This window comes from Lynx rufus, unplaced genomic scaffold (genome assembly GCF_022079265.1).
Source record: "Lynx rufus isolate CCGP_SWC_20201006 ecotype Redwood Valley unplaced genomic scaffold, mLynRuf1.p SCAF_25, whole genome shotgun sequence".
NCBI lineage: Eukaryota > Metazoa > Chordata > Mammalia > Carnivora > Felidae > Lynx > Lynx rufus.
In genome coordinates this window covers 3,286,137-3,310,966 of record NW_025814840.1, presented here as the reverse complement: position 1 = coordinate 3,310,966, position 24,830 = coordinate 3,286,137, and the positions used below count along the sequence as shown (strand labels likewise).

The window sequence follows — 24,830 nt, the reverse complement described above, 5'->3', positions numbered from 1 at the left end:
ATACTACAGTGCTTCTCTCTGGGGACAAGTTACCCAGCAAAATACCAACCAATCAACCAAACAGTATGTTAACCCTTCAATTCAGAAAGGAAATAAAAACCAAAACAAAACTGTGTATGGATCCACTGTATCTTTGCACTTCAACAGAAAGTAAGGAAAATAGAGCTGGGGATTCTATACTCTCCAAATTCTACAGAATTGCTCTGTAACACTAAGAAACTTCAACTAGATAGGCAGAATAACAACTCAATAGAGTCATAAAGTGAGAATAAGGGCGCCTGGGTAGCTCAGTTGTTTAAGTAACAGACTCTTGGTTTTGGCTCAGGTTATGATCTCATGATTTGTGAGTTCAAGCCCCACATTGTGCTCTGCGCTGACAGTGCTGAACCTGCTTGGGATTTTCTCTCTCCTCTCTCTCTTTCTGCCCCTTCCCCACTTACACACACACACACACACACACACACACACACACACACTTTCTCTCTCTCTCTCAATAAATACATAAACTTTAAAAAAAAAAGTGAGAACAAATTTACACAATACTGGAAAGTTTTCATCTCCTCCCTGTTGTCATCTCCTCAATTAGCACAGAGTTGAGTATATGTTAGGGGCCACTAGATAGTCATCAAATTAATAAATGAATGACTATTAGCACAGGGCTGCAAATTGCATTAGTACCCAGAGACATCAGGTATATATATTTACATAGTCAATATAATATTAAGTTTGGTGTTAGTGAAGACACTAACTTTTGCTGAAGACAGTTTTCTGTTAAAGAAAAACATATGAAATATTTATTAAATGAGTTTATATTTAAACACATGATTATTTGCATTTCACTCAACAGTAGACTTTTATTATATCCTGGTTCATGAGTTAAACACTGTGCCAGACCATGTTGTAAAGTTTTTCTGAGCTGATAAATTCTGCATGCACTGTGGCAGAGCTAAGAATGGCTTTTCAAGTCAAGAATACCAATGAGGTAATTGGTGGAAAATTTCACATCAACGCAGAAGGTGAACAGGTGTCAAAGCTTTCAAAATTTGAAGAATTTGTTGAGAAAAGGATCAGCAAGTATGTAATTACAGTCATCATGTCTTGTTTAGTTGATATAAATGGGTTAGTTCTCTTGCTCTAAATAGCAAGATTTTATTTATTGAAATTTGCAGAAAATTTAGCCAAATATGTAAAGGAAAGTTTTTAAAAAGGAGTAAAAAAAATAAAAAGACAGACATAAAGACAGCAATGTGAATGTGCAACTCAAAACCGAGCTCCAGTTCTCAACCCTAGTGAAACAGAGGGGACCCCAAGCGACAGGTGGAACAGCACAAGAAACTGGATGGCGGCTCCATGGCACATCTTACTTGCCAGCCGTCATCACGACAAGATTTCCTTCCCCAGATGTTCTTACAATGTTTCTTCCACCCTCCTCCCTTCAGGAGCTGGTACATACTGTTAGTCCCTGAAAGTGGCCCAGGTTTAATGACACAGAGGGGGCAGTGCAAATTAGGAGTCCAGTCCATGAAAGTTCTGCCCAATTCCCCTGGGAAGCCCCTTCTTAGAACCCAGTGCCTTGCTGTGAGGGAGCCCAAAGAGCCCACGAGGGCCCCGTGTGGAGACGGAATGAAGCCTCCAGCTCACATCCCCAGCTGAGCTCCGGCCAACAGTCAGAGTCGACTTGCTAAGTTAAGCATTCTGAAAGTGGTACCCAGGCCTCAGGCAAGGTGTCCCAGTTGACGGAGCACAGATGGGATGGTCCCTCAAGTCTGGCAAAACTGCAGCTTTCATGAGCAAATTTAAAAATTGTAATGTGAAGACATGCGAATCTTGGTGGTAGTTTCATGCAGTGATTGATAATCAGATCAAGCGCCTAATTTTGCAAGTAAATATGTTTAATTTTCCTATGTGGCAATAAAAATATGCCCCTCATTAAACAAATATTTGCCCTAACTACTGAAATTTGTAAAATTAAAATTCTCCATTTCACAGAATGTTAAACAATGGGTCAATCTGTTAAAAAGGATGATGAAGCATAAAGCTTGATCATTCTGGGTTTTATAGCATAGTATTTAATTCAAGATACATGACTTTAAAAGAAAACAGCTTTTCGGGTGCCTGGGTGATAGCTACCCACCAGGATTTCAGTTAATATTCCCGTAGAGTTTAGCACAGTTCATGACAATCTGAACAATCTCTATAACCACTAGTCACTATTAGAATTTATTTTTATTCCCCCAAATCTGGAGCATGGCCTTGTCCCTACCGTGAAACTGCATAGGAATGACAGAGATGCTTAGTCTGCTATCTGGAAGAGACAGGAAGGGTGCTCAGAGGTGCTTTATAAAACCAATGCCCTCTGCTTCCCAAACACCAACAATACATCAAATACTGTTAAACAGTCATCATGCTTAGCCACCAATTTTAGTCACTGTGTCTCTATGCCCCTTCTCTTGTGACCTCATCGGTATGATAGCTACATAAATCAACTCAAAGATAAATTAATACTGAAAATACTTTCCTCATAATTTCAATTAAGCTTTCAGAAAATAATGTTCACTCCCATTAATAGTCTTTTTGCTGGTATATTCAACAAAATCACACCATGACATATAACCTTAGGTCATCTACAACTATTTGTCCCGACAAGTTCTACATTAGCCTTTTTGTCTTTGAAATTACTCCATTTAGCTGAAAATTTACATTATTTTCTTCATGAAATGCACATCACAACATTTCTTCCCCCCCTCGCCCCCCCCCCCCAGCTTCTTTGCTTCACACAAGCCAACTAGACCACTAGTTACTTATGCTGGAAGACACAGGAGTAAATCTCAACCATTTAAGATCTACTAGATCTCAAAGTAAGGCTCAGAGATGCAACATTGGACAATGATCCTTAGAAGCGCACAGAATGCAACATGATTTACACTCAGGAGAAGGAATTTCTTTTTTTATTCTTTCAAAATCTCAAAAACAGAGAGGATTCCCCAAACCACAGTTCTTATGCGTTTGAGAGGAAAAAAAAAAAAAACAACACCTCAAATACCTCCCAACAAAGTCTGACATCCTGAGACACATTCCAACCCAGAAAAAGCTGAATGTTTAACAGAAGAACAGCAAAGACATTAGTCAAGAAAAGATACTAATCTCCTAGGAATTTGGCTCCTTTTAAGGAGAATTATTATTATTATTATTATTATTATTATTATTATTTTTAAGGGAGAAATTGATATTTTAGTGTAAGTAGGATATATATTTGCCTTGTAACTTTTATTCTTAGGTATAAATATTTATTACCCAGGCCCAAGGTGTGAATACCAAGCTGACAGCAACTTATAGCTCTACTAGAATATTAAAAAAACAGATGTAGAATCAAGTGTAGAAGATAAGTATTCATGCCTTACCTTTCTGCTTCTTTAAAACACATCTTTAAGAATAGAAATGTGCATTCAGAATTCATTAGCTTCCACCTCCAAACAGCCAAGCACAATCTCCATTAAGATTTTACAACTCTTAAGAGGTTGAAAAGTACTCTATTGACCTGTATGTGTTCTGACTTAGGACTTCTAAATTTAAGGAAATACTGAAATTATTTCTTAGAGTTTCCTAGAACATGTTGGCAACTGAACTCTATTATGATCTATAGGTGGAAAGAATAAAACAATCAGTGTCAAATGGGTGGTTGCTTTGCAACACACTTTCGACTTTGTAAATGATGCCATAATGTGTGGTGACCAAACTCTGCCATACTCTCTGAAAATGGTTTTAGACATAAATACTTTCAACACCCGCACCGTGCAGTTTGCTATTCTCCACTGACATGTTTGCAAAATATTTGAATGGGGTCTCATTGAGGTCAAAGAGGTGCAAGTAAAGGGGAAAGAATGGGAGTATATTTACCGGAGTTCTGAGCTCAGGTATGGCAGCTTGGTAGGTGAGCGGGCGACAGTCACGAGTGTTCGGCACAAGGACACAAGGAAGAAACATCGGACCCAAGTCATCTCCGTCCAGAATATCTACCGTGAGGGTGGTGGTGGTGGTTCGCCGCTCGTTCAGATTTTGTGCCCGGTCCTGGGAGAGAGGAAAACAGAGAAGAAAAACAAAAAAACGAGATGGACTTCACGTTCCCATCAGCTTGACTAGACTGGAGACAGAATTCTTCCTGATCGTAGGCACCTGATCTCTCTTAGAGCATTTACTTTAGAAAACTTGCAACTGCAATACTTTCTTAGCCCTTTGAGAGGGCAATCTTCTCCCAGCTCAAACCTCTTCCAGTTTTACAATCCAGCACCCTTATTCAAGGACCTGGGAGCTGTCCCTCTGGAAAGTAATCACTGAAGAAGACAGAGCCCCCACATCCCTGTCTCCTTGGGAGGATAGGAGCCTACCCTCCACACGAGGCTTGCGCCACATTGTGAAAATATCTCCCATCCTTAAGAAATGAAGCCATTTCACTTCTCCTTTGGGAAGACCAATTAGCAAAAACTCTTGCCTATTGATTCCTCCACCACAAGCCCAGCCTGGTGCACGCACATGCACCCACTCGCTCACTCTCTCTCTCTTTTGATGATATTTCAAGCAATCTAGATACATTTTAGATGAATTTTGGTTACTTCCCAAAACAAACAACAACAAAAATGAAAACAAAAAACCCACATCCTGAACAAAAAAAAAAAAAAAAGAAAGAAAGAAAGAAGGAAGGAAGGAAAGAAAAAAAAGAAACAAACAAAGAAAGAGTAAAATGAAGGGAGAAAAAAGAGAAAAAAACCCACCAGATGTGCTATACTCTTAATGGAGAAATGCTGTTTAATGATTCACATAAGCTTTTCTATTATAAATTATTTTGAGACCAGCATTGCTTGTCTTCTGGTAGGATGATGTTGTCATTGAAATAACCTAGTTTTCCAAGCTTCCAGGTTATAACTGTCTTATTTTGCTTCTTTATTCTTTGGGATTCTAAAACCACAGCTTCTACGAAGGGTGCCCTTGTAGCAATAATGGGAACTATCTATTCAATGTTCTCTTTTTTCCACTATCTTATGGAACAATGAGAACAGGGATTTTGTTTTGTTTTGTTTTCCCCTATTTTACCAAGATACCACTGACATATAGCACTGCATGAGTTTAAGATGCACAACATTCGACTTGCATATATGTGAAATGATTTTACAATAGGTTTAGTTAGCATCCACCATCTCCCACATGTACAGAAAACAAAAAGAAAAAGAAAGAGAAATTCTTGTGAAGAGAATTCCTATCTCAGATCTCAACAATGCTCTATCCCTTCTTTCATCGGACTTGAGTTCAGAACGCATTCTGGTCTCTTCATTATGAAACAGCCTTGACTAAGATCTTGCCTACTCACTTAAACTGGCCCAGTGTTGTTGTCATTGTTGCTTTTCTTGCTGTGACAATACGTTGTTATTAGCTACAATCCGTATTTCTGAGATCTCCCTAGTTTCTATCTAATGTCCGTTTTCTGGATCCCATCCAGGACTCCACTTATATTTTGCCATCATGTCCCCTCAGGCTCCTTTTGTTTATGAAAATTTCTCCAATTTCCCTTGTCTCTCATCTCCTTGACAATGTTGAGAACGAGTCAGGCACTTTGGAGCATATTCCTCAATGGGGACTTGATGCTTTTTTCAACATCAGGCTGGGGTGGTACATTTTGGGGAGGAAGACCAGAGAGGTCCAGCATCATTTCATCACATTATATCAAGAGCATATTATTATTAACACGACTCATGATTTAGGCTAACCTTGATCACCTGGTTGAGCTTCTGTTCATCACGGTTCCCCATTGTAAAGTTATTCTTTCTTGTTTCCTTTTTCATTTCTTTGGGAAGGAATCACTATGTGAAGCCCATGTTAAGGAGTGGAAGTGATTTCACTAGAAATTCATATTCATTATATTTATCTAAAGAGTGTTCATCAGGAGGACACGAGGAAGACACATTGGACCTGTAATCTGCAAGTCACCAGGTAGTAAATCTAAGAAAGCAGAGGACAGGTTTTCCTTCTCAAAAAAAGGGATGAATACAATCAAGATTAATCACTACAAGATTATACTAATAGTTATGATTGGTTGAATGTATAGGGGATAGAGATATTTAAGAAGTCCTTCTTTAATTGTAAATTTTCCTTGTCTATTGTATTCATTATAGTTGAAAGTACAGTAGGAGCAGCAAATGGCATATGAGATAATTTTGGTGCTCCACAAATTAGCTTTAAAACTTAACACTTTAGGGCACCTGGGCGGCTCAGTCAGTTAAGCTTCTGACTTCAGCTCAGGTCATGATCTCATGGTTCATGGGTTTGAGCCCGGCATCTGGAGCTTGCTTCGGAGTCTGTGTCTCCCTCTCTCTCTGTCCCTCCCTCACTCATTCTTTCTCTTTCTGTCTCTCTCAAAAATAAATATTTAAAAAAAATTAAATACTATACTGTAAATGTATGAGTTTTGAGTACATACGGAAAAAAATTATTATTAAAGTACAGTTGCCACACAATGTCACATTAGTTTTAGGTGTACAACATAGTGATGCAAAGTACAATTTTATGCCATGCCCCCCCACACCTGTAGCTATGATTGGTCAGCACACAACGTTATTACAGAATCACTGTATTCCCTGTGCTGTGCCTTTCATCCCCATGAATTATTCATTCCATACCTAGAAGCCTGTATCTCCCTTTCCCCTTCACCCATTTTGCCCTCCCACACCCATCTCCCCTCTGGCAATCACTATTTTTTTGAAAATACTAATTTGGCATAAATTCATATATTTCTTGCAAATTTTAAAAAACACAACTGGCTCATCAAATCTGACATTTCAAAAATTATGGTTGCTTAGGATAAAGTTTTTCAAAATGCCAAATCAATCAAAGTTGATAAAAATATTAGATAACATTTGATGTGATATGGATGTGGAAAAATATCTGAATATCCCATAAGCAGTATCTCTGCACTTAAATGCCACACAACCTTACCCCTTATATGTCATCACCAAGTCAATGGTAGACACAGTTGAGTGTTTATCAAACTCTTTCTTTCAGTCTGTCAGCAACAAATCTATTCTCTAGCTCTTTGGGTCATTAAGACTCCTTAAAATGGAGTAAAAGTGCGTAAGGGTAGGTGTATGTATGATTACCAAAATACATAATTTAGGTTTTTATGTCATATTTTACCAGCTAGACCCCAAGATCTGACCTTGACTGCCCATCTGCTTGCATTCACCGACCTTTATCTCACATTTTCCCTTGAGCTCCTCTCTCCAGCTTATCTCTTAACTCAGGCAAATGGAAAGCAAAACCTTCCCTCAAGTGAGCAAGCGAGCGAATGTCCTGACAAGACCTCCAACCAGCCCAGACCATGCTGACCAGTTTGAGCTCAATCCCTTACTCACGCCTGAGCCAATGGACCACGGCGTGACCTCCAGAAAGACTGACAACTATCTCTACCTCACTGCAATACTAAAATCTCTGCCCAAGGAGGAGCACAAGTCTCATTACATAACACACAACGTGTGTGCAGGCAGGTTTCCCTAGGACATACGCACGACCGTATGTCTGCGTCTACAGATGATGACGAGGCTCCCCTACTAAATATCCCTCCTAACCCCAAACAAAGGAACCCATTCCCTGCCCAGAGAGCCAGGGCTTTGGAAGTCATTCCCCATGATCTCCTTGTTTGCTGCAAATAAAGTTTTCTTTGTGTGGCAACTCATCAGGTACAGTTTCTGATGCACCAAGGAGCAGCTCACGTTGGTTTGGTTATAATATTGGGAAAAGACACTGTTTACAAAGTGTTGATTTATAAAATATGAAGTTTTTACTGGGAGGAAAAATAGTAAAGAAGCTACTGTCAGGGAAGAAAAAAAAAAATTCCCTCCACCCTTGTAGCTTCTTGGCTGAGACCCCACACAAGAGAAAACAGATTAGCAGGAAAACAAACAAACAAACAAACAAAATGCTTTAATGATATGTACACACACATACACCCAGGAAAACTGGGCAACTCCCCAAAATGGCCCAAATTGTCACCTTAAACCCGGGCTTCAGCAAAAGACAAAAGAAGATGTTGGGGATGGAGAGTGGGGAGAACTGGGTTTCAGGCAAGGCACAGTAAAACAAGGCTTTCCCTCTGACAGAAGCTTCTCCGGATTTAGCCATTCTCCTCTTCCTGGAGGGGGAGGGACACCCTTGCAGGTGGAGAGTCCCGTGTAGGCATAAACTGCCTACTTAGTTTTCAGAGCTTCCCTATTGTCTGCTGTTTTGAAACCATAATCCCTATGCCAGTGAGGCATATTCTGGGGTGACAAATTCTGCTCCTCTCCATGTCTACACACAGAGGTAGCACTGACAGATACCCACAGTCCCTCTACGCATGCGGATATTCTGCAGGATTTGTCATTAATATATATTATATAACGTGAGGGGTATGAATATGAAAGTAAGTCTCCAGCTCACTGTGCACTTGTGAGCCCATGGAAGGCTTTAATCTGTGATGTTCTTCTCCCAGTTTAGAACCAAATTTGACCTTAAAAATTCATCTAAAACACAGCCCCTGGAAATTGAGATAAAAACCAAAATGAAAAGAACCTTTTGCTCTTTCTAGTAAAATGCTACTGCTGAAGATTATTCTAGATAAAAGAAATAACATTCTAAATTGGGAGTGGCATAAATAAAACATAATTATTTGCATAAATATTTTATGTGATTTCCTGAAGTCTGTATTTCCATTCATTCCTATGTGAGAATCCAAAACATATTAAAAACTAACCGCCCCCTCCCCGCCCTGCCAAATTCCTTCCTTCTCTACTCCCATTTTCATTCCTCATTTCTCTTATTTCCTTTACAAAAGTAAGGTATTTTACATTTTTAAATATTTTTTAAAAAGATACTTCATTAGTTTAAAAACTATGACTGTAACTGTCAAGCAAGAATGTATCTTTTTTTAAAATTTTTTTTTAATGTTTACTTACTGTTTTGAGAGAAAGAGACACAGCAATGAGTGGGAGAAGGGAAGAGAGAGAGAGGGAGATACAGAATTGGAAGCAGGCTCCAGGCTCTGCGCTGTCAGCACAGAGCCCGATGCAGGGCTTCAACTCACAAGCGGTGAGATCATGACCTGAGCTGAAGTCAGACGCCCAACCAAAGGGGCCACACAGGCACCCCAAAAATATATCTATTTTAAAAGTTATTCAAGTGTGACTGTTTAATTTGTATTTTCTCAATGTGCATTATTATTTCACATATCACTTACACACTTGCTAACATTAAACATTAACGTCCATGAAACATTTAATTAGCTACCATACAAATAGGTCACTACTTAACAACTGTGAGTTCAGCTTACAAGGAAGTGCAGGTGATATGAAGAATAATCCAGTGTAAAAGCCAAAATCCAGTAATTTAAAAGCCTATGTATATTCAACACAGAATCAAGAAGGTCGTAAGGGATATTCAGCAGTGTGTGGAATCTGACCTAGCTGGAATATTCTGTCTGGGCTGAACAGGAAAGCAGCACTGACTTGGTCCCTGAATCCTCAGCGTGTGCTTTCAAATTCTCAATCCACTGGTCCCATATGACGGCAACACAAGCTACAGACCTTGAGAACCACACTGTAACACGATGGCTGGTGTAGCCAAGATACCCACTGCCTTTGAATGAAGTATTTACTAAATAAGTAGAAATTTTCATCAACATATTGCTAGGAAGAACTAATTTATTTCTTCAAAAGAGAGATATGTGCTTATAACTTCAGAGATACTAACTTTTATAAATAGCTCAGAGATAACGGATTCATCATCACAATCCACACTTTTTACAAAGCACAGTTTTGTAAAACTGCAAATATTTAAACTGACGGTGTTAAGGAAATAAAACACCTGCGTCTGATGAGAAGTAAGGCCCCACCCCTTTATCCTAATCAAAAGGCTTTCTTTCTAGAAAATAGTTTCATTGTCCACTGTTCTTTGATCAGCGGAGATGAATACTAATTTGTGATTCACTCAGTATCTGCTCTCTATTTACAAGTGTATCCAGTTAAATATTGTCCGGGAGCAGAGCCAGGGATGATGTGGACTCCAGCAAATACTGAGAAATTATGTGAATCTCAGTTCTAAAATGAGGATGGAACAGGGGCACCTGGGTGGCTCAGTTGGTTTCTCCAGTGGGGTAGTCCTCATTAAAAACAGCCTTCACTGGGGCACCTGGGGGGCTCAGTTGGTCAAGTGTCCAACTCGTGAGTTCGGCTCACATCATGATCTCACAGCTCATGAGACAGAGCCCTGCATCGGGTTCTGTGCTGATAGCACCGAGCCTACTTGGGATTCCCTCTCTCTTCTCTCTCTGCCCCTCCCCTGTTCATGTTGGTTCATTCATTCTCTCTCTCTCTCTCTCTCTCTCTCTCTCTCTCAAAATAAACATAAAAAAAAAACAGCTTTTAGGGGCACCTGGGTGGCTCAGTCTGTTAAGCATCTGACTGCGCCTCAGGTCATGCGTGATCTCACAGCTCATGAGTTCAAGCCCCGCGTCGGGCTCTGTGCTGACAGCTCAGAGCCTGCAGCCTGCTTTGTATTCTGTGTCTCCCACTCTCTCTGCCCCTCCCCTGTTTGTGTGAGAGCTCTCTCTCTCTCTCTCTCTCAAAAATAAACATTAATTTTTTTTTCAAAAAACTAAAAAAAAAATGAGTACGGAACAGACGTGCTGATGTTTTGGTTTGTTTTTGAGCCGCTGCCATAGAAGACTTGGCATAGACTTCCAACATTTACATACTCAGTATTCAAGTGCTTTGTAGCTAAAACACACACACACACACACACACACACACACACACACACACACACTGGCTAGCAGCAAGCACCTCCCAGACTCACTCATAGATACGTATATTACAGACTCTTTCATTACTTTATCAGCTATTTGCAGTAGGGAAAGAAAAAAATGCAACACAATTAGGTTTGGCCTGAATCTTCTGACCCTGACTCTTCACCTAGGACCATGGGGGTGTTTGCCCTGCTCTGCTCACCAATGACAGATGGACGATCCCTGACTGGAAACACGAAACTTATCCTAGAGTAACTTGATTCCATTACATTGTTTTATTCAAAATGCAAAAAAAAAATGAAGAAGCAACAAGATTGTCTGGGTCTAAACCATTTTAGAAGTGATTTTTTTTCTTTTTCCTGGAAAGTGTGTTGTGTTTTTTTTTTTGTTTTTTTTTTTTGGATTGAGACATTTAATGATTTTCCTTAATTTTTATGCACGCTGGTAGACAGAATAGCATGACACTTTGCATCTCCACATGCTTACACACCCTGACCACTGGGCACTGTATAAATCTGTGTCAGCCATCAGGTGCCATCACCATCTCCCTCTTTCACGCCTATTCCCCAGAGTACGCCCAAGAATGGGCGGAGCTCAAAAAACTGGTGTAAAATTCAGCACTTACTCCACAAGCAGTAGGAAGGACAGGTGAGGGAAGGTCAGAGTGGGAGCTACCTCTGAAAAGTTGTTTGCAGAAATTGACATCCAGAAGTATATGAAGTGATTTTTTTACATACAAGCCCATATAATTACAATGCTTACATACTGATTTGAATATTCATACATTGGGAGAAAAGACAGAGTAAGAAAGAAGTGGCATTTTTACGAATTATAATATCTTGTTACGAAAGACAACTAAGTGTTCCTTCTCTACATTTTTGATATTTCAGAAAATATTAAAGTCTTCCTGTTATTGGTAAGATGATTTAGAATTACTCTATGATTTTAATTTAATTTTTATTTAATTTTATTTATTTTAGAGAGAGAGAGAGAAAGTGGGAAGTGCAGAAGGAGAGAGACAGAATCCCAAGCAGGCTCCACATTCAGCACAGAGCCCAATGTGGGGCTCCATCCCACAACCCTGGGATCATGACCTGAGCCAAAATCAGAGTCAAATGCTTAACCAGCTGAGCCACCCTGGCATCCCTACCCTGGCTATGATTCTAAATTAAATGTAAACTTTTTTTTTCCTGACAACTAATTAAGGGCTCTTGAGTATGGAAGAGTCCTCAGTATTTCCTTCAGGATAACAGTAATACAAAGGAGAGCTTGCTTTGGAACAATATCCATGTATAAGGAGATAAGTTTGATTTGTTTGTGATTTAGGGTAACATAACAAAATTGGAGTTTGTGGTACAGACTATATTGGAAACTTTGACAGAAAAACAACCTAGGGATCTTTGTATAATCTCTGAACTTTCTTTTCTAGACTTCTTTTCCTTCTGTTTTCTAGAATTAATCATTCTCTCATTGCCCATTCATACTTAAACCATGATTAATAATGTTGCAAATATTCCTCAAGTAAACAAGTGGCAAGTTTTCTTAATTTTGTTAACCAAAACTCTTCCAGCTTATTTAAGAATCCCAACATGTGGGGCGCTTGGGTGGCTCAGTTGGTTGAGCATCCGACTTCGGCTCAGGTCATGATCTCGCAGTTTGTGGGTTCGAGCCCCACATTGGGCTCTGTGCTGACAGCTCAGAGCCTGGAGCCTGTTTCAGATTCTGTGTCTCCCTCTCTCTGCCCCTACGCCACTCACGCTCTGTCTCTCTCTCTCTAAAAAAAAAATTTAAAAAATTAAAAAAAAAAGAATTCTAGTATGTCCACAGGGATAAAAAGAAACTTCCTAATTACACGAAATTAGAATAGTTTCCTTTGTACATCAATCAAATCTTCGTACCATAAGCAAAGCCAGGTCAAAGTTGAGTAATTTCAGTAATATATCATCACTCTTCCATCCACTTACATACCACCTACTTTAAAATCAAAACTGTTCATATTTCAACTCTCTTTAGGACTCCAAGAGAAAAATGTAGGTTTTGAATGTACGTGATCTACGTTGTACGAGAGTTTACGTAGCATTGACAAAATGATAATAAAAAAACACCAAAGGATATAAAAATGTAACTAGAAACATGTAACAGTCTGTGGACTTCATGATCCTATATAAATATAAAAGTGTAAATTATATAGATGAAAGGGTTCCGGAGTGGCCCCTCCCAGAATGTGCCACTTTGACATGTGAGTTATTGTGAACACAAAGCCCCTGAGACCCTGTGTCTCAGGAGATACTTTTGTCCCTCTCTTAGCCACACAGAAAAATCTCATTTGGGGTATTTCACAGAATATGAATTATTGGAGATAAATTTTACCTGAGTGAGTCCTCTGTATGTAGAACAACCAATTAGCAAACATCTGCTTTTCTTATCACCCTATGAACTGCACTGTTTTCTTGTAAAATCCTAGACCCCTGCCCCCTTCTCCTTAGTTCAGAAGGACATATATTTCTGATTGTGCCTGTGTTTGGAATGTCTATGTGGATTCCCATACATATGCCTATTAATGTTGATTTCCTCCTGTTAATCTGTCTCATGTCAATTTGATACTTGGTCTGGCCAGAAGGACCTTGAGAGGGACAGGGATTCTTGCTCCCTGACACAGACGTGGGTATTCACAAAGCAGTAAACATTGAACAACCATCTCTCTGGGATGAGAAGTCCTGATTCGTAGCACTGGTCATTGTCCATACTCACAGTGGCCACCATGGCCACAAAGGTGAGGTCACTGAACTCGGAGTAGGGAAGGGAGCTCACCATTGGTCCTCAAGCAAGTAGGAGTCAGCTTTTCAGCTCCTACAATACACTTTTTTAAGTAAATTATTTTACCTAAAAAGTAGAGGCAATGTGCCATTCTTTATCTTGTAGGAAAGTGATGTGCTGTAATATTTTGGAAAATGATATGGCAGTGTTTACCAAGATTAAAAGTATATTCCTATACACACATACGCATATATAATTTTTCCCATAGTGATTTCATTTTTAAATAATCTATTTTGGGGTGGCGCCTGGGTGGCTCAGTCGGTTAAGCAACTGACTATTGACTTCAGCTCAGGTTACGATCTCATGGTTCCTGAGGTTGAGCCCCAAGTCAGGCTCTGTGTTGACAATGCGGAGACCACTTGAGATTCTCTCTCCCTCTCTCTTTACCCCTCTCCCACTTGTTCTCTCAAAATAGATAAACATTTAAAAATAAATAAATAAACTATTAAAAGGATATAGCTCTGACAGCTTTTAAAAACACCAAGAAGCTTATAATCTCCTATATTTAATATTCCCATTTTATAGTATAGGATTTAAATTTATAATAAAAATTGTTACAGATAAATTAACCTTTTCTTTCACTTATTGCCAGTTCCAATCCTTCCTCTTGCTGATTCACACATATCCTCGTATTTCATAATTTTATCCCTGAAATGCTAACCACTTACCTCTCTCTCTCTCTCTCAGTTGTGGGCAGTCTAGCAAATTGCATACAAATTGTTCCAGAAGCCTTCAAAAATATTTTAAATTAAACATCAATTCAAATGTTTTTGCTTGAACTTCTTTAAAAAAATAGCTCACTTTACTTGAACTTCTTTTTAAAAAATAGCTCATTTTAAATAGCACAAGAAAAACTGATATATTCCACAGCAATCTTATTTTTCCTTAAATTTTATTAGAGATTCACAGTCAAACAAGAGAAGCTGTGTTTTTTTTCTTCTCATTTTCACTGTGTAGAAAAACTATTAAAAAAAAAGATTTCAGGGTTTTGAGGAGCTCTGAGAGGACCCCCCCCCAGTAGATATTAGTTTCTCCTATATCTGCTGTTCGCACTCTAATCTCTGCCCGTGGATACCAAGATACTGACTTGAGAATTTTGAACGAAAATTTAGAAATCTGGCTTCAAAAATTAGATCTCTATCTACATATATCTACTATCTACCGACTATATAAAATAGGCAAATTAAGCTCATATATATTATATATAAATAAATACACTTTTATATAAGCAAGTCTATTTATATATAATAAATATATAAAATAACATTAATGTAAATATATATTATATATTTAATTATAATTGTACACAGACAAACTTTCCCTCCCTTTCTGGGAAAATATCTCTAGCTAAAAAATGGCCATTTAGTGACACCTTATCGCATATAAACTTGTTCATAACAGCTGATGGAGGATGCTTTCTTATTTCCACTCTGAGTGGTCTTCATGCTCTGCTATAGAAGTAGAATGGCATTGCTTAGGAATCCTTTAAGGCACAGGCTGGCTTCAGAGTCTAATAACCTATTCGGAACATGATCTTGTCACTTGCTATGGACTTTTTCAATATTGGAAGCTATCTGTAGCCAGCCCTGTCAGATTTTTGCTGAAATACTAGCTCTATTCTTCTTGTTAACAAATTCCTCTCCTCCTCCTCCTCCTCTCCTCCTCCCCCTTTCTCCTCTTCCTTTTCCTCTATCTCCTCCCCCCCTTTCTCCTCCTCCTTTTCCCCTCCTCCTCCTCCCTCTGCTCCTCCCTTTTCTCCTCCTCCTCCTCCTCCTCCTCCTCCTCCTCCTCCTCCCCCTCCAGGTCCCCCTCTGACTCCTCTCCACCCCCTTCCCCAGGTTATCAGTGTGTCCAGCATCAGGAGATGCACAGAACTTGGTGCAATCTAGAGTTGGCTACCTCACCCCTTTTGCTACATAAGACTTCCTCAGCCTCCTTTCTCTAGGCTGACTCTGTGATCCCAGGCTGGAGAGGGAAGTTAGAAGGGAGAGGACTCTGGGTAGGAGTTTCCTCACAGTCGAAAGATGATCAGCAAACAAGAAGAGTCCTGGTTTCACCCCCTTTCCACCTGCTGGCAGTCAGACCTGAAATGCAGCCGTGGTGCTTAGGGCTGTGGTAGTCACTAGCACCTGACGAACGGGACAGTGGGAAAATGGCCAAGTGTCAGGAAAGGGGCCCAGCGTGAGGGCAGAAGAAACCCGGTCCTTGGTGATATACCTGAGGTGTCAAACCAGCACCTGATCCACACACAGCTGGGGCTTTATTAAGATAACAATAAAAGTCCACGTTATATAAGCGACTGGTTTTCACCTTTTCCCTTCCTGCTGTACATACATCCTGGTTACAGTCCCAGTAGCTGACATCTAGTGAGCAGGTGTTCAAGAAATGACAGCCAAGGGGGAAAAGATTACCAACTGGACACGTCTTCTCTTTCTTTGGCATACTGGGCGATCCCCCAGGGAATAAAACATTCAGGTATTCCACTTCCACCCTGTGAGATGTTTGCACAGAGGGTCTGAGGCAGAGCCCGGGAACCTGCGTGTTTAGTATGCACCGAGGTGATTCTCCTGCAGGTCACACTCTGTGCCACATTGTGTCACATTCTGTGTCACAATTTGAGAAACACTTCAGGGCGAACTAAAGCCGAATTACCGAAGGGTGGGAATGTGACTCAGAGTGAAGGGAACAGTGGGTAGAAACACTCCTCCTGTTCCATTCCATCCCATTCCCCATCTAGAAGAACAGAACATATAAATTATGCTGTGGGCAGCCTACCCCGTTGAGGCCATAAATTCCAGCGGGCACTCTGCGAGCACTGACACATTTTGGGAGAGTTCTTTATTCCTAAGCTCCCAGGAGGGAAGCGAGGGGGAATGAATACTCACATTAGCTTGGATGATGACAAAGTACCGAGTCTTGTCTTCATAGTTGAGCCTCTTCCTTAACACCACATTCCCAGTCAACATGAGGGGGATTTCAAAGGTGTCATTGGATGTCTGCCAACAGGGAGAGAGACAGAATCAACTCATTTGAATAGATGAATTAGAGAATGCAGTATTGCAGCTGAGTCTCCCAGAAAGTTACAGATAGTAGGCTTATCATCTGAAAATTGAATGTTGCCTGTAAGCTTCCGATTTAATACTCCTTTCGTGTCTAAAAAGTTTCCATGTTGATGAATGGGTTTTACCAGAGTCATTTGATAACAACCCGGAAACTCGTCACCTGTGAGTTTTTAATGTATTTTTAGGGTTACCCTGGGACACTTCTCAACCAAACTGCAAGTATCTAAACATCTTCTCTATTACCACCATTTGTTTTATCACCCAAGAGCCCCAAGCATCGCAATTTGTGATCTCTACATAATATCCCTTTTCAACGTTGTTGTCAGGGAAGAAATGGAGGAGGAGGATGGTGACCTGTACGTGGTTCTGTTAGCTCGTGCATCATTAACCAAAACACGTCATTCTTCCAACCAAATGAAAGCGCATTCCTGGCACATCTCCAAGGAGAGGAAGAACAAGAACATTTTGGAAACGAGCACAAATGCTTTTGCTTTGAATTTGGTTAATCAGCTGAGCAGCTATTAATCCCTGAATTTGTTCCTTATTTGTTGTATTGTGTTGTATTATTATATATTTTTTTATTTGAGAGAGAGGGAGAGAAAGTGGGGAAAAGGGGAGAGGAAGAGAGAGAGACAGAGACCCAAGCACACTCTATGCTAGTGCGGAGCCTGATGTGGGGCTCGACCCCACGAACCGTGAGATTATGACTTGAGCCGAAATCAAGAGTTGGACGCTCGACCTACTGAGCCACCTAGGTGCCCCAATTCCTCATTTATTTTAGATAAAATTCAATGACAATGATGGCACAAGAGAAGAAAAATGAAGAGAAACAAGAGAGAAGAAAGCTCAATGTTAACTACTCTGATTTTGCTCATGGGTTAAAAGAGTTTGCAATGTTGGTAATTACAATTTTATGATTTTGGCTAGTAAAAATGCCTGATTCTTCTTTATTCCACATGCAGTATAAATGTTCATTCACATCATAAAGAAAATATAGGTAGGTTAAGAAAGATGTAGGGGCGCCTGAGTGGCTGAGTCATTTAGGCGACCCACTTCAGCTGAGGTCATGATCTCATGGTTCACAAGTTCAAGCCCCATGCTGGGCTCTGTGCTGCCAGCTCAGAGCCTGAAGTCTGCTTCAGAATCTGTGTCTTCCTCTTTCTCTGCCCCACCCACACTCACACTGTGTCTCTGTCTCAAAAATAAAATAAAAACATTGAAAAAAGAAAGATGTTAACAAGGCAGGTGACCATCTTCAATTTACCCTGTATTATAGCCAAAATAGAACCTTTATCTCCTCTATTTTGTGTAGATTTGTAAAAAACAAATAAACAAACAAACAAAAAGAGACTTTCCAAAGTAGATGTTTATAGGACATTCAAAAATGATGACATAACAGTAGTTATGGCAGACAGATTCCTATGGGAGCCCTCTCTATCCCCACTTCCTGATGGGCATCCGCACCTTTGTGTAAACCCTCCACCTTGAGTGTGGACAGGATCTGTGACCTGCTTGTAATCATCCGGATACAGCTTAGGTGCTGAGCTGTCACTCTTATGGCCGCATTATGACATATAAGACTCCATGTTGCAAAGAGAAATGGTCTAGACACTCTCCTTGCAGAAGTCACAGGGTAAACAGCCAAAGAACTAAGTGTGGTCTCTCAGAGCTGGGAGAAGCTTCTAGCCAACAGCAAGCAAGACGCCAAGGGCCTGTGTCTTACAACCATGGAGAAACAATTTCTGACGGCAGCCTGAGTTCACTTGGAAAGAGGTCCTTCCTTAGTTGAACCTCCACCGGAGAACCAATATGCTCAACACCTAGACTGCAACCTTGTGAGAGCCTAAGCAGAGAGCCCAGCTAAGCTGAGCCTAGACTCCTAAGTCACAGAAACTGTGCAAACATCAGTGTGTGTTGTTTTAAGACACCAAGTTTGTGATGGTTTGCTACACAGTAGTAGATAACTAACACACTATGTTAATTCCCAAGACTCACCTAAGGGATCACTGGTGACATATAGTAATGGCAACTGATATCTGCTATGATTGCTGAGTCTTCAACATAATAATTTCAAGTGATATTATATTTGTTATTTCTCTAATATTTAGGAACACACAGACATGAGGATATACTCAAACATGTTCTTGTGTTAGAATCATCCTCTTTTTTAAAATACAGAGACAAATGGACAACACATGTCCCCTTGGTTTTCAACAATTCCTCCAATTCTCCCTTTCTTAAAGAGAAAACAGCTCGACATAGATTTGGAATTCCAGTGTTTCTGGTTATAAACTGGTGCCAGTGGTAGGGGCGCCTGGGTGGCTCAGTCGGTTGAGCGTCCGACTTTGGCTCAGGTCATGATCTCACAGCTCGTGAGTTCGAGCCCCACATTGGGCTCTGTGCTGACAGCTCGGAGCCTGGAGCCTGCTTCAGATTCCGTGTCTCCTTTTCTCTCTGTCCCTAACCCACTCGCATTATGTCTCTATCTCTCTAAAAAATAAACAAACATTAAAAACATTAAATAAAAAAGAAAAAACTGGTGCCAGCGGCAAACAAGCTGATAACTCGTCACCGTCACCGAAGATCCACAGTCATCAAGGAAATGGAGGCACGCTCTTCCATTGTTATTAAAACTTTGAAATGATTATATCATTGTTGCTGTTGCCAGATATTCGGGAAGGCCAGAATGGTTCAGAAGCAAAAACAAGTATGTGCCCTTGTCTTATAAATGTATACTGAAGAAAGGAACTTATTGGGCATTAATCGTTCTGTTTCTATATGCTTGATTATCTCCCACTTGACTCAGTCTTTCCACAAACAACACCTATAAACTCGGGGAAAAACACAAAAGGCAAAGGATACCAGATATGCCTCAAGAGATAACCAAAGCAGACACACTCTGGGAGATGTCACACACTTGAAAGAAGAGACAACATGGGTGAGTTTGCTGCTTTATGGTAGTTAGTAGCTTGAGGGCCAGTTACAACTCTGACAGAAAGTCTATCTGGCCTGAAGAATCAGGGGATAGATTTTGGGACAATCAAAGCTGATGGAAGGGGAGGGGAGGGGCAATCAGAAAGGAGAAAGCCAGGAAGGGAGAGGACAAAATCCCACTTAGAAAGGGTGTTCAGGTCTGTAGGTGAGCTCCATACCACACCTGCATGAGGGAGACTATAACAGATGGACTAAGGAAAAATGTATACTAAATTGAGATTTGAGCTACCCCCAAGAGTTTTTTAACTTAAGTCCAACCACGTTCTCTGGTAGATTAAAAACAAACAAAAAAATCTTTTCAGAGGAATATGATAGAATTAAAAGTCTCTCCAGAACATCACATTCACAATGTCCAGGAGAGGGTTCAAAACAACTTGACCAATGATGAACCGGGAAATGTGATCCCTTTTCAAAAGAGGGAGAAAGTCAGGAAAGGCCAATGTCAGGACAAGTAGACACAGATTTTAAAGCAGCTATTTTAACCATGTCTGTGCTCAGAGATGTAAAAAAATGCTCACCACGAGGGAAAACAAGAGAAATCTTAGCAAAGAAATGTAAACTCCAAAAATATTGGGGCGCCTGGGTGGCTCAGTTGGTTAAGCATCCAGCTCTTTATTTCAGCTCAGGTCATGATCTCATGGTTCATGGGTTCAAGCCCCACATCTGGCCCTGTGCTGACATCACGGAGCCTGCTTGGGATTCTGTCTCCCTCCCTCTCTGTCCCTCCCCTGCTTGCTCTCTCTCCCTCTCTCTCTCTCTCTCTCTCTCTCTCTCTCAAAAAAAAAAATAAATAAATAAAAATAAATAAATAAATAAATAAACATTAAAAAAATAAAAATAAAAAAATAAAAATAAAAATGTAGAAAATTTAGGCCTGAGGATTATACTAGCTGGAAAAGAAGAAAAAAGAAATAGACCACTTGACACATTGGACAGATTCATTTGGAAACCAGAACCCCTGCTGTCATATTTCTATTTCTTCAGAGAGAAGGGAAATCTAGATTTGAATGTGAAATTTCATGGTTTTTAGATATTGGCTCAAAAAGTATTTAAATTAAAATGTGGCCAAACAAAATGTTTGTGAATTGAATGAAACTCCAGGTCATTAATTTGTGATTTCTGCTAGTGATTAACATAGCGTCAGTTGGAAGACAGACAAATGAAAACCCTGAGAGTTTTAATTAGAACAAACCAGTCTACACTTTTACCGTTACCATACCCTGTGGGACTAACATGAAAGAAATCATGACTGTGGCTACAAAAGCCAGAAGTGCCACGTTTTCAGGTTAAATATATTTGTAATACAATGTTGTTCTGAAATGGAGAAATCAGTATTGGAATATTATGGTGTGAAGTTTAAAGGTGGGTTATCTCTGTAAGGATATGTCTGGGTCAATGCTTGCTCCCCCCAGTAACCCTAAGGTAAGTGCTCGTGTGGTGACTGATTCTTTTGTCTCACTGAATTAGGCCCATGGCCAGACGATGTCTTTATTTATTCCACAGTAGTGCTAGCTGGCTCAAGTACGTTCTTCTCATTCTGTAATTTGGACACTGCATGTGGCTGATGGGCTTACCCAAACTACAGGTAGTAAAAGGTACATATTATGTTTGACGGTGAGCTCACAAATCCCTGAAAGGGGGGGGGGGAAGACAGCAGAAGGAATTACTGCACGGGTAACAAGGAGTTTCGGCCTCACAAAACTTCTAAAAGACGGCTCCTAAGTAATGCATTTTTTGTCTCACACTATTTCTAAACCTTGGATAGTTTTTTTTTATTAATGTTTATTTATTTTTGAAAAAGACAGAGAGAGACAGAGTGTGAGTGGGGGAAGGGCAGAGAGAGAGGGAGACACAGAATCTGAAGCGGGCTCCAGGCTCTGAGCTGTCAGCACAGAGCCCAACGTGGGGCTTGAACCCACAAACCGTGAGATCATGGCCTGAGCTGAAGTTGGACGCTTAACCAACTGAGCCACCCAGACGCCCCAGGATAGGTTTGTTTTTAATGCAGTGTGATAATCCTTTTCCTAAAATCCATGGCCTGGCTGTTCCATTTTTACAGCTTGAAGAATACAAGTTAGGAAACAGTCTTCATAAAATGTAAGCTAGAAACACAACACGCACATACGATTAATTCTTTCAAAAACCTAAATAGTAAGAAAGACAAACAGTTCAAACATGGGGCGTGAAGTAGCTGCCTGTTCCTACTGTTAAGGGAAAGCATTTCTCTTGTCCTTTTCTCCTCAGTTCCTTCTTTGATCTTTTCCACTCGATTTTTTGAGCAGACCTTCCTACTTACTGTCCTTCTCTTTAGCATTCTCATTACTTCCCCACTTCTCTGTCTCATTGCCTCTGCCTGCAAACACGTGGAGACATACATGTCAGGGGGTGAGACAAACACACAAAAACCATCCAGTCCCTTCTTAGACCCTGCTATGCCCAGGGGATTTTCTGTTCTCCATTTTTGTTCCCCTAATGTTTACAAAAGTTTAGCATGAGGACTAAACCATTTCATCAGGATGCAGTGGAGACGGGGTGGAGCCCATGCTGACCTGAACCCGGTCCTGACTCCAGGGCTCAGAGGCACCAAGCAGAGCTGGCCAGCCACACACCTTCGAGCCCACCCACAGCTCCCTCCTACCCACCAACTGAGCTTCCAGAAGGATACAGCTGGAGGGGGCTATGCTGAGAGAAACAAGTCGGAGAAAGACAGATATCATGATTTCACTCAGGTGGAATTTAAGAAACACAGCAGATGAACACTGGGGAAAGGAAGGAAAAATAACACACAGCCTGGGAGGCAAACCAATAATAGACCCTTAAATACATAGAACTAACTGAGGGTTGATGGGGGGGAGGGGGCTGTTGGGTGGGGAGGATGAGTATTAAGGAAGGAACTTGTTGGGATGAGCACTGGGTGTCGTAAGTTAACTAACTTGAGAATAAAAAAAAAAAAGAAAGAAAAGAAAATGAGACTGTGCTTTCACGACTCAGAGTTCTGAGGATAGATTTGGGAGGTAAGTCCTGTTGGCCATTCTTGGTCTCTACAAGCTCAATGCTTTTGTTTGTTTTCATGTTTGTTTAAAGCTCGTATGACAAAACCATAATTTAAAAGTAAAGACAGAACATTAACTTCCACACCTTTCATTTTCCCAATATTAAACATAAAGGAGAAGTATTCACTGAGAAAATTCACTTCAGAAGTGCTGTGGGACAAAACGTATGGCCAACTCATCTTTGACAAAGCAGGAAAGAACATCCAATGGAAAAAAGACAGTCTCTTTAACAAATGGTGCTGGGAGAACTGGACAGCAACATGCAGAAGGTTGAAACTAGACCACTTTCTCACACCATTTACAAAAATAAACTCAAAATGGATAAAGGACCTAAATGTGAGACAGGAAACCATCAAAACCTTAGAGGAGAAAGCGGGAAAAGACCTCTCTGACCTCAGCCATAGCAATCTCTTACTCGACACATCCCCAAAGGCAAGGGAATTAAAAGCAAAAGTGAATTACTGGGACCTTATGAAGATAAAAAGCTTCTGCACAGCAAAGGAAACAACCAACAAAACTAAAAGGCAACCAACGGAATGGGAAAAGATATTTGCAAATGACATATCGGACAAAGGGCTAGTATCTAAAATCTATAAAGAGCTCACCAAACTCCACACCCGAAAAACAAATAACCCAGTGAAGAAATGGGCAGAAAACATGAATAGACACTTCTCTAAAGAAGACATCCAGATGGCCAACAGGCACATGAAAAGATGTTCAGCGTCGCTCCTTATCAGGGAAATACAAATCAAAACCACACTCAGGTATCACCTCACGCCAGTCAGAGTGGCCAAAATGAACAAATCAGGAGACTATAGATGCTGGCGAGGATGTGGAGAAACGGGAACCCTCTTGCACTGTTGGTGGGAATGCAAATTGGTGCAGCCACTCTGGAAAACAGTGTGGAGGTTCCTCAAAAAATTAAAAATAGACCTACCCTATGACCCAGCAATAGCACTTCTAGAAATTTACCCAAGGGATACAGGAGTACTGATGCATAGGGGCACTTGTACCCCAATGTTCATAGCAGCACTCTCAACAATAGCCAAATGATGGAAAGAGCCTAAATGTCCATCAACTGATGAATGGATAAAGAAATTGTGGTTTATATACACAGTGGAATACTACGTGGCAATGAGAAAGAATGAAATATGGCCTTTTGTAGCAACGTGGATGGAACTGGAGAGTGTGATGCTAAGTGAAATAAGCCATACAGAGAAAGACAGATACCATATGGTTTCACTCTTATGTGGATCCTGAGAAACTTAACAGGAACCCATGGGGGAGGGGAAGGAAAAAAAAAAAAAAAGAGGTTAGAGTGGGAGAGAGCCAAAGCATGAGAGACTGTTAAAAACTGAGAACAAACTGAGGGTTGATGGGGGGTGGGAGGGAGGGGAGGGTGGCTGATGGGTATTGAGGAGGGCACCTTTTGGGATGAGCACTGGGTGTTGTATGGAAACAAATTTGTCAATAAATTTCATATATATATATATATATATATATATATATATATAAAAATAAAATCTTTTAGTCAAAAAAAAAATAAAATAAATTACTAAAGTGATACTGCAAAAAAAAAAAAAAAAAAAAAAAAAAAGAAGTGCTGTGGGACAGCCACGGTGCCCTGACAACCCGTCTGGGCTGAGAGGAGGAGGAAGACAGAGGGCGGTCATGCCAGCCCAGGCTCAGGTCGCCACAGAACAACTCCGCCTTTATCAGCGTGCTCTCTCACGTACCAGAGTGGGGGAAACACTCTCACAGCCCCATGGGGGACGTGGTGCAGAAATTCCACGGTCTAATAAAAACATAAGTAATTAATCTTTAAAAAAGACAGACGTGGGGCACCTGGGTGGCTCAGTCGGTTAAGCGTCCGACTTCAGCTTAGGTCATGATCTCGCGGTTTGTGAGTTCCAGCCCCGCGTCGGGCGCTGTGCTGACAGCTCGGAGCCTGGAACCTGCTTCAGACTCTCTCTCTTCCTCTTTCTCTCTGCTCTTCCCCCACTCACACTCTGTACCTCTCTCTCTAAAAAATAAATAAGCATAAAAAAGCCAGTGTGTCTGGCTCACATTGTCCTCTCT

The 24,830-nt window shown here is 40.6% G+C and overlaps 1 protein-coding gene across 17 annotated transcripts in view; it reads right to left on the bottom strand.

Moving 5' to 3' along the window:
- Nucleotides 1-24,830, bottom strand: part of PCDH15 (protocadherin related 15) — a 789,181-nt gene that overhangs the window by 450,536 nt on the left and 313,815 nt on the right. For 16 of the 17 annotated variants that reach the window (XM_047088664.1, XM_047088665.1, XM_047088662.1 and 13 more), the window contains 2 exons: nt 16,528-16,638; nt 3,898-4,068 (listed from right to left, as the gene is read on the bottom strand). In XM_047088664.1, coding sequence (XP_046944620.1) covers nt 3,898-4,068; nt 16,528-16,638 — 282 coding nt within the window. The remainder of the gene's footprint in view (nt 1-3,897; nt 4,069-16,527; nt 16,639-24,830) is intronic. The other variant, XM_047088658.1, reaches the window with a different exon arrangement.